Raw genomic sequence first — 10,318 nt, 5'->3', positions numbered from 1 at the left:
TTTTAACTGTTTCTCATATGTAGCAATCCCTCCTCCCCTCTGGGCGTGTTTACACAGGCTCTGCTCTGGGGGCTGGCCTGGCTGTGAGGTTTCTGGGGAGGCAGAGAGGCAGGGACTTTGGGGCCTTAGTCACACCATCCATGGTATCACCTCATCTCACTTCCTGTGAGGGACAGGGCCTGGCTGGTGTGACCCCAGCTCCCCCCAGTTCAGGACTGTCTTCCAGCTCCTTTGCCCCTGGAGGTGGGGACTGCTGGCTGAGGAGGGGTCAAGGTGAGTTCCAAGAAAGCTACCTGTGGAAAATGGACCAGGGTTGGGGGGTGATTGCAAAGTCTCCCCAAAGCCTGGCTCCTCATGCTCAGTGCCAGGGGCAGAACACTGGGGAGCCAGGTGTAGAGAGCCTTCCTGTCATAACTGCCAGTCCTCCTCCTCCAAGGCCTCTGCACATTCTCATGTTCCCCTCACCCATCATGCCAGCCACCCCTATCCCTCTTCTGGCAGGGCCAAGTTGGGGACAGCAGCAGCCCTCTGGCCTTGGGATGCGAAGATAAAGCAAGCCTAGGGCCAGGGTTTGGGGAGCAGAGAGAGCCAAGAAGTTGACCACGTGTGATTTCCAGCCCTTCCCACTGGGACTTGACTTCCTGGGTCAAGGAGTCAGTCTCATTCCAGCTGGTGGAGTGCCCAGAGGCCTGTGAATGTGTGCACCTGCTTTTCCTGCCTGGAATGTTTTCTGGCTCAGCTGCAGCAACATCTGCAGGCCCAGTGTCTGCCCTGTGTCCCTGGGCTCGCTCCAAGTGCAGGGACATACATGCAGGGCCCAACATGATGATGGTGTGAAGGGCAGGAAACAGTCCTCTGAAGGAGTGGGAGGTGGGCAGTCTGCCCCTGCCAGGTACCATCGCCTCCTGCCAGCTTCCCTAGACCAGGCAGGGCTGCCATGGTGCTAGCTGCAAGTCCATCAGTATTGACCGTCTCGCTCCATCTTGGTCCTCCGGAGTCCCAAGTTTCCCTTTTTCATCAAATCTGATGAGAGAAGAAATATGGGTGTGTTTGGCCCACAGGGCCTGGTGGTGATGGACCTCCCCGCTCCCTCAAGCTCTGGATAGCTGCAGTGTTGTACTAGACTTTGTTCAGGCTGTTCTCATCTCAGTATTGCCCCTTCCTTTCACTTTCACACTTCATCTCATTCCTGTTGTCACTTTCCCCTGAAATGAATAAAGTCTCCCCAGCTCCTGCTGTGTGGGCTGGACAGAAACCACAACACGTAAGCCTTGTCTCCTTTCCTTTGGGGCTGGGGCCCGAGCCCTCCCCCAGCCCAGCGGCATTATCCCATTGGCTCTGGGAAGAGCCTGACCTGAGGTGAGCCTGAAGCCAGGGAACAGGAAACCTCCCAGCCCCTGCAGTCATGATGAAACTTCTGGGGTCCCAGACTTTCTCAGCCTGCTGAAGCCACTCAGGCCTTGTTAACCCTGATCTGTAAGCAGCGCTTTCCCCTTCTCTTCACACAGTGGGCCTGGCCTCCAGAGGCTCGAGTTAGCTCCCAGGATGTATTCCAGGACCCTGCTCTTCCGGTCTCAGTCCACAGCAGTCCATCAGGAGCAAAGGAGAAATGGGGCATGTTCTCCTGGGAGATGAGTGTAGCTCAGGAAACCATAGCAACCTTCTCATCACTATTGACATCCAGAACCCATGGTGTGGAAAACACTTCCGGGTCCCATCCATCACCCCCCATTCTTCCTCTCTCTTGTCCCTCCAGCTCTGGACCTCTTCACACACTTTCAGACAAGCCCAAACAGTTGAAACCAGACTTGCACAGAAAATAATCTTTTAGATTTCACAGCATATTTCACCCATAACCTTTCCTGCCCTTGTCTCTGCTCTCCTTTCATTCAGTTTAAGGGTAAAACCCAGACCTGTGAGAGAGGAAACAGTGTATTTCTTACTTTTCATCCCAGCCAGTCCCCACAAAATCATGGCTAGAAGTGTAGCTTCGCACTGCGAAGACCCCCTCATTTTCAGTGGTGTGGTAGTGACCAGGGGGAGGAGGAGGCATGGCAGCGGGAAAAGGTGACCTGCAGGAATCCATAGACATCTGGGACTGTACACCAGTAAATAAAGGCAGTTTTGTTACAGGCTCCCTTAAATCCAGCTAAAGCATTACCCAAAAAAAGCACTTCAAAGTAACCAGAATTTGTGAATACCTTGCACTGCACACCCTTTCATAGATGCAGTGTTGTAATTTTCATTTAAGTCCAGCTAATACGATACCAAGTAAAGGGCCTCAGGCTTCAACACGACAGGTTCATACACAGTGGGGCCCCCTGGCCTGCTCTTGTACAAATGAGGGGCTGGGTAAGTAAGTGCTGGGGTGAGAATCTACATAATGAGTCACGTACGCTCTTTGTGGACACTGGCCATTTTCTTAGAAAGCAGAAGGAAATGTCATTGCAGACTCCTGGAGGATCAGAACCCAACCGGCTTGGGGGTGGAAGGGGTTACCTCATTTCCTGCTGTCCCATTCCTCAGGCTCACAGCATGCACCTGCCTAATTTAGGCACGTGACTAACTGGGTTAGACCTTTGGGTCCAGGTGGCCCTTCTCAGAGGCCTGACGATGAAGGGGTTGAAGCTCTGCTGCCCCATTTACCAGGAGCTGGCATTTGGACCACTACCGTGGAGGTAGTGACAGGAAGCAGTCATACCAAGAATCAAGCAGAATGGCCCAGAAGCAGGCTGCCTGTAACCCTTAGTGTCTACCAGCAGGGTGAGGGGACCAGCTGTTGAGGCCTGGCAGAAGATGAAGAGAGGCCACATCAGGTCAGCTGGCAGGTCACCTCTCTGAGCCCAGTCCAAATGACAATGTGCACACAGATATACAAACTTTTTCCAACCCTGAGCCTGAAAGGACTTGGTTGTTGAAAGCACAAAACCTCCAAGAATTTTAAGTGTCGGCTCTGCTCTCCTCTCCACAGCGAGCTGAGGCTTCAGGCCTTAGGGTCATAGGAACTGACTGGGGATAGGACAGAAGTGCAGAGTTCCCTCCACAACCCATGAAGTCCACATTCTCTTGCTTCCAGCAGATCTGCACCCTCACCACCATGCTGCCATCTGGCTGGCCCATACCTGGAACAGTCTTGTCTAGCACATTTGCTCAGGAGTTAGAGGGGATGGACCAGAGTCATGGGAGCCCAGGGCTGCAGGGCAGCTCCCCCTGGTGGAACCTAGAGGTGGCCCCTCCCACTCCTGGGAGAAGAGAAGCCACACTGTGCATTACGCAGACAGTCAAAACACAACTCTCCAATAGAGGGCGGAATGGGGTTACCAGAGGCTGGGAAAGGCAGGGGAGGAGAATGAAGAGCAGGTGGGTGGTACAAAAATACGGTGAGGACTAAGTTCTAGTATTTGATAGTACAGTAGGGAGACTATAGTTAACAATTTATTGTATATTTCAAAATAGCTAGAAGAATTGGAATGCTCCCAGCACAAGGAAAAGATAAATGCTTGAGGTGATAAATGTCCTTAAATATCCTGACTGGTCATTACACTTTGTATGCATGTATCAAAATATCACGTGCAGCCCCAAAATATGTACAACTATCACATGTCAATTTTAAAAAGGAAAAACAAAACAACCAGAACATTCCTCTAGTTAGTAGCTACAGCAGGGCAGGAACTGGAGAGAAAAACAAAACAAAAAAAGCAGCAGCCTCCTCACTGGCCATTTCCCTTCTTGGTCTCCAGCTAAAAGGTGCCTCTGAGCTCCCCCAGCCCCAGGCCCCCACCACCAGCCTCTGCCTTCCAAGATAACCTGTCTTGCCTGATCCTGGAAAGGCTTGTGAGAAACTTGGGGTGGTAAGAAATAAACCAAAGGAGATTCTCAAATTCTATCTCGGGGATTTCTGTTTCCTCAGATGTAAAGGTAGAATCTGAACACCACCTAAACTGCCACCACACAGTGCTACTGTCTTTGCTAGCTGACATGGAAGTACTGTGTAAACTTAACAGAAGTGCGATGCTAACTGACTGTGGCAACTAGGAGGAACCCTCCCTGCCAGGAAGAGGTTCTTAGGGATATACCTCAAAGCTTAGGGCTTTCAAATACTTCCCAGCCAATGGGCCCAACTGTCCAGCCTGGCTGGGGTAACTATCTACTCCCAACTCCTACCAATAATTCTCTGGAATTCTTAGCACCCTTTTCTTGCCAAAGCCCAAACAAAGCAATTTCAGATCTGAAAATTCTTCACAAGTAGAAGTGATTATTAACTTTAATTTCTATTTCACCAAGGAATGTGAACTGAAATACAGAGAGGTTAAGTAACTTACCTACAGTCACCAATCGAACAGGCCAAGAGGACAAATGATGTTTCTAATTCCTAGCTGAGTTTTTTTTTCTTTTTTCTTTCTTTTTTTTTTTGAGATGGAGTTTCGCTCTTGTTGTCCAGGCTGGAGTGCAATGGCACAATCTCGGCTCACCACAACCTCTGCTTCCCAGGTTCAAGCGATTCTCCTGCCTCAGCCTCCAAGTAGCTGGGATTACAGGCATGCGCCATCACGCCCGGCTAATTTTGTATTTTTAGTAGAGACGGGATTTCTTCATGTTGGTCAGGCTGGTCTGGAACTCCCAACCTCAGGTGATCCACCCGTCTCAGCCTCCCAAAGTGCTGGGATTACAGGCGTGAGCCACCGCACCCGGCTGCTAAGTTTTCTTTTTACTAAATCAAGTGAGTGGATCGCAACCCAGGTAGTGCAATGGAAGCAACCAAGTGGCTTTAAATCAATCAGATTCTCAGAGACTGACTCAGAAGCCTGGTGTGGGTTCTGGGAACCTGTTCAGGTAAGACAGAAAACCAGTGGTTTCAGGGCTCCCAGTGGGCATGTGGGCTTGGTTGGTCTTACTGCATAGGGAGGCTGGAGGACAAAAGCACCAGCAGAGTTAGGCCTAGGAAGGAAGAGACATTTTTCCAGCGACAGATGGCACACTGCTCAGCCCTGTCTCCAGAATGCAAAAGAGATCAGAAATAGATGCTCAGCAAGAGGCATGTGCCACCCACATCATGTCTCATGCAGCTGCCATAGCTTTAACCAGGAAAACACACATCTTATCCCACTTTGCACAGACCCTCCTGAAGTGCAGAAGATACTAGGAGGAGGCATGGGGGGAGCAGATGGAGGAAGAATGAAAAGCAGTCCAAAGAATCATTCTCTCACTTGGGAAGGACAGAAGAAAGCTGTACCCCAGCAGTGTCAAGGCAGGAGGCTTCACACAAGCCCTGTTCCTCCCAGGCCTCACAGCAGTGGGAATTTACCTCAGCTAATAGAGGGAGATCCTACAACACATTTCTCAATCTAGATTCATGTCTTGAGACCCCACCCCAAGATCAAAAGCTCCCTAGTCTCTTCCTCTGCACACCTCATTCTTCAGGCCCTCTCTCAAGGACCTAATCCCTTCAGGATTCTAATAAAATGACCAACATTGGGGGAAAAAAAGGTAAACCTTTATTTGGAAAAAGAGTTTAAATAAGAATTTAAAACCCCATTTCATTTTCAAAAGAGAAACAAGAAAGCAAGGAAAAGATAATCTATCAAGCACCTGCCCTCTGCTGTCGTTAGCCATTTTAAAGCTACATTTCCCAGCAGAAGAGAACAGTGATGGGCCCTAGTCCTAGGAACCCACAGGGCACTGTCTTGAGACCCTTTTAGGCAGTGTCCAGGGGATGGACAGACAGAATGAATGGTGGGGTGTAGACAGACCTGGGGCTCAGACAGGCACATGCCCAGTACCCAGGAAACAAAGTTTAAAAATATATACACATAGGAAAATAAATTCCCTAGAACCTAGGCATGGAAAGATTCTAACCATGAATGCAGTAGCACAATTCAAACTGGGTCTTTGGCTTTCAAAAAAAGGAAAGAACCTTAACCCCTGGCTCACTGTCCTGAACTCAAGTCTCTTGACCACTGTCTTCAGTCCCACTTTGGAGGTCGACTGAGGCAAGAGCAAGTCAAATCTACCAGGGCCAGCAGCCACTCTAACTTAGGGAGATGTGTGGAGGGGCTGGCCTAGGATCTCCCAAGACCACACCCCAGCAATGAAAGATTAAGGCATGCAGGTGACACAGTGCGGACTAAGGAGTCCCCTGAATAAGCCAGCGTACCCTTCTGTTAGGGGAGGGAAAGCAGAGGCAACAAGCAGCTGAGGCCTTACTGGACAGAGCCAATCCGCAAGCACTGCCACTTCAAATTCTTGGACCAGTTTCGTCCAAGGCCACCTTTCTGCTGAGGCAGTTTGGCCTGAGCTAAATACCAGGGTTTTCTAGAAAGGAAATGGAAGGGAAGCGGGAGACAGGAGATAGCAGAAAGTAAAAAGTGGTGGAAGGAGAGGAACAGAAAATTGCTTTTTAGGAGTGGAGAGGAAAGAGAATCAGCTTAGGTCTTCAGTCCCAGCTGAGGCAGCTGCAGAGTCTACCTGCTCCTTCCCCTACTGGAACTCCTACCCTTGCCCCAGTTCTGCAGGCTGCAGAGTCCAGTGAAACAAGAGTTTCCTGAAGACTCTTTCTCGTCCTAATCCTTAAATAGTTTCAAACCTCATACCACTACCCTAGCCCAATGAACCCAATATAAGGGTTCAAACTTCTGCCTCCCTCAGGGAAGCCTGGGGAAAGGGATGGCCCTTGAGAAATTACACCAGGTCTGTGGGGAGCTCTGGGTTGGAGGCACAGGGCCCGCTGGGACAGGTAGTGCATCCCCCAAAATTTACCACTCCAGGATGTGGGCCCCATTTGTTCCCAGAGCCCAGATGCCGGGCCTGCTCTGGTTGGCAGGATGAATGCCTAATGAAACACAGAGGCTAAAAGGAGAGATGGGGCCATGCCCTGCTGCCGCCTGCTCATACACAGGTACTTGGGTAGACTCTGAACCTGCCCCTAGGCCTACAGCCCCAACGTGAAAAGTGGACTGGTCAGAGGCAGGCATGGCTGTGCAAAAAGTCTCACCCCAAGAGGACACATACATGATATGCATATCTCAACATGTGCATGCCCGGCAAGAGGGCTGGGCCCAGAGGTCCTGAAGGCAGGGAAAAGGTCAGGTCAGAAGGTACACCAAGAAACGGCCTGAAAGCAAATAACCAATGAAATCAAGAACTCCCACAACCCTGGTAATTAAAAATCAAGGGGGAGCGCTGGATACATGGAAGGAAGGGGGAGCCCCCCTTCTGCCTCTCCCAGGGCCACTGAGTGTGTGGCACAGGATTAGGAAGAGGTTGGGGTGGGGCAACGACCACAGGCAGAGAATGCGGCCAGGCCTGGAGAAAATCTAACCATGGGAAAAAGGGAACAAGGAGGGGGAAGGGAGGGGATGTAAGTTTCTTGGATCTAAGTTTCTAGAAGCATGGGATTTTTCCACAGTCTCTGATCCAGTGAGCTCTTCTGGAAGAGAAGCTCTCTTCCCCTGGGAGCCCTGTCATGGGGCGGTGACTTCCATCCCGAAGCTGGCCAGCAGGCAGAGGTGGTCTGAAGAGCAGAAGGGGTTGGGTAAGCCATTGGCAGCCCAGAGAATCTCTTCAGAGAGAAGGGAGAGACGACCCAGGAGCTTGAGAGTTCCATCTCGATACAGCCTGTGATCTAGGGCACAAAGCAGAAGCCAATGGGTAAAAGCAGCCACAGCCACACTGCATGGGCAGGCAGTGGCAGAGCCCTTTGGGAACGCCTTCTGCAGGCTGCATCCCCTTGGCTGCCCACTGCCCCTCACCTCCTCTTGCAGCATCTGGCTGAGGAGGCCTCATTTTCTCAGAGATACTCCATAATATCATCAACGAATAAAGACAGGTGAGTTCCGGGGGACTGAGGCAAGCTGGAGAGCCCATCATTACAAGATCTTTTGATTTTCCAAGAGAAGCTAGAGATCCAACTTTTCTATATAAAATCTGATTTTTTTTTTTTTTTTTTTTTTTTAGATGGAGTCTTACTCCGTTGCCCAGGCTGGAGTGCAGTGGCGCAATCTCAGCTCACTGCAACCTCCGACCCCCAGGTTCAAGCGATTCTCCTGCCTCAGCCTCCTGAGTAGCTGGGATTATAGGTACCCACCACCATGCCTGGCTAATTTTTTTTTTTTTTTTTGACGGAGTTTTACACTTGTTGCCCAGGCTGGAGTGCAGTGGCACGATCTTAGCTCACTGTAACCTCTGCCTCCCGAGTTCAAACGATTCTCCTGCCTCAGCGTCCCAAGTAGCTGGGATTACAGGCACCGTTACCACACCCAGCTAATTTTTTGTATTTTTAGTAGAGACGGGGTTTCATCATGTGACCAGGCTGGTCTCACTCCTGACCTCAAGTGATCCACCCACCTCGGCCTCCCAGAGTGCTGGGATTACCGGTGTGAAGCAGTAATACACGTGCCTGGCCATAACAGTAATACACATGCCTGGCCAAAAAGAAACATTCTTTACACAATACAGGCATGGGGCTGGGAGACTGCTATACTGTGCCCATTGGTATGGGGAGAGGAGAGAAAATAAGGTCTCTAACCTAACCAAGTCCCCCATTCAGTGGCTGTCATTAAACAAACTCAACCACTTCCTAGATCTCTATTTTTACCTCTAAAATGGGGATTGGGAGTGACTGTCCTACCCTCCTCTCTTTAATGCTGCAAGGGTAAAAAGAGACAAGGCAGGCAAGTGGCCTATGGGGAGAATGATAAGGATGACCAGTGCATGGGAGGTATGAAATCTGCTCCTTTGCTGGTTAAATCCCAGCAGCCCAAGACATGCTACCAAATGCCTGACCTACCATTAGCTGTTCCCAGGGACCTGGGGGTGGAGGAACCCAGGATCCATCAGGCTTACCAGTTCTGTTCCCATTCTCACAGGACTCAGCTGAGAAGAAGATGTAATCTACTGTCATTCCAAGACCCAATGGCATTGTAGTGACCTCTGGGCGGCCACGCTGGGGCAGGAAGTGGGTATATACTGACGTCAGGTGGAGGCAGTGCTGGATGGTACCTACAGTCCTACAGGGATGAAGGGGGAAATATTAGTCAACAAAAATTACTAAATTTTCCCTAGATCACTTTTTCTGTGGGTTTTATGAAGATTTTTTAAAAGGATGATCTCAAATGACTCAATCTCAGCCAATTCCTTCTCATGCTAAGAAGGGGCTGGCAGTCTTAGCTAAAATTAGCCTAGAAACACACATTTGTATTAAGACTCTCTGACACTCCTTATCCCCCACTTTCTGCTTGTTACCTGGTAAAGTATCCCCAGTGTACCCCTGTCTGGGGCCCAGGCCTCTTCTGTGAGGCTTTACCCTCTGAGGAAAGAGTACATAGCCTTTTCACCTGCAGGAACATGGGTGGGTCACCTCTGGCTTCTGCATACCTACATAACCCTCTATAAGCTTAGCAGATATTAGGGGAAAAAGAGCTTATCAAAAAGTGCTCCCCCAAGTCAACCTCAGGACAACCAATGGGAATCTCTTACACCTAGGCAAGGGCTGGATTGAAAACAGAAGAGAACTGGAGAAGGTTACCTGGAGAAGGCAGGCTCAAGCTCTGATGTGTCTTTCTCAAGGACAGACTCAGCCCAACCCGCAGGTCGCTCTGCAGAGGACCAGAGAGAAAAACGTTTTCTCATCCATAGACAGTGAAGCAGGGTCAGAACCTTTCACCCTAAAATCCCTCTCAGATCCTTGACTGGATTGCTTCAGAAGGATCCAGAAGGAGAAAGAGAGAAACAGTGAGGAGGAGAAGATGACTATAAACCAAAGTCAAGAACCTCAGAAAGCAGATGTAGGGCATCTAACACAGACATTGTCTTCTGTGGCTCCTCACCTTTGTTTTTCTTTAATTTGATTTAAAAAAATAATAAATCATATAGTCACATGGTACAAAATCAAAATGTAGCAAAAAATATCAGTGAAGTTTCCCTCTCACTTGCCCTCCTCTGACACTCAATTCCCCTCTCCAGAAGCCACCAATGTTACCAAATTCCTGGTATATTCCTTCAAAGACTTTCTATTACATACCATCCATTGTGTGTGTCTATGTATGTATGCATACATGTATATATACATACATATTACATATATGTATACATCTATAAGCACACACACACATACATATCATACACATGAATGTTAAAAAAGGAAGATACAAATTACCAATATCAGGAAAGAAAGAAGGGACATTAGTACAGATCCTACTAACATTAACAGGATAATAAGGATCAGAAACAACACTGACAAGCCCTTAGCTAGACCAAGAAAACAGAATACTCAAATTACTAAAATCAGAAATGAAAGAGGGGCCATCACCACCAACCATTT

At 49.3% G+C, this 10,318-nt stretch overlaps 1 protein-coding gene and 1 pseudogene across 10 annotated transcripts in view; both read right to left on the bottom strand.

Moving 5' to 3' along the window:
* Positions 1-4,322: 4,322 nt before the first annotated feature.
* Positions 4,323-10,318, bottom strand: part of ANGEL1 (angel homolog 1) — a 39,068-nt gene continuing 33,072 nt past the window's right edge. For 9 of the 10 annotated variants that reach the window (XM_058429498.1, XM_058429495.1, XM_058429497.1 and 6 more), the window contains 3 exons: positions 9,524-9,593; positions 8,842-9,005; positions 5,473-7,621 (listed from right to left, as the gene is read on the bottom strand). In XM_058429498.1, the coding sequence (XP_058285481.1) occupies positions 7,461-7,621; positions 8,842-9,005; positions 9,524-9,593 (395 nt within the window). In that variant the 3' untranslated portion in view covers positions 5,473-7,460. Of the gene's footprint in view, positions 4,826-5,472; positions 7,622-8,841; positions 9,006-9,523; positions 9,594-10,318 lie in introns of those variants that run through there. The other variant, XM_058429502.1, reaches the window with a different exon arrangement.
* LOC131381486 (uncharacterized) lies at positions 5,473-6,577 on the bottom strand (annotated as a pseudogene).

This window comes from Hylobates moloch, unplaced genomic scaffold (genome assembly GCF_009828535.3).
Source record: "Hylobates moloch isolate HMO894 unplaced genomic scaffold, HMol_V3 SCAFFOLD_16, whole genome shotgun sequence".
NCBI classification, from domain to species: domain Eukaryota; kingdom Metazoa; phylum Chordata; class Mammalia; order Primates; family Hylobatidae; genus Hylobates; species Hylobates moloch.
The sequence above is the reverse complement of the archived record's forward strand: the minus strand, read 5'-3'. Positions and strand labels throughout refer to the sequence as shown.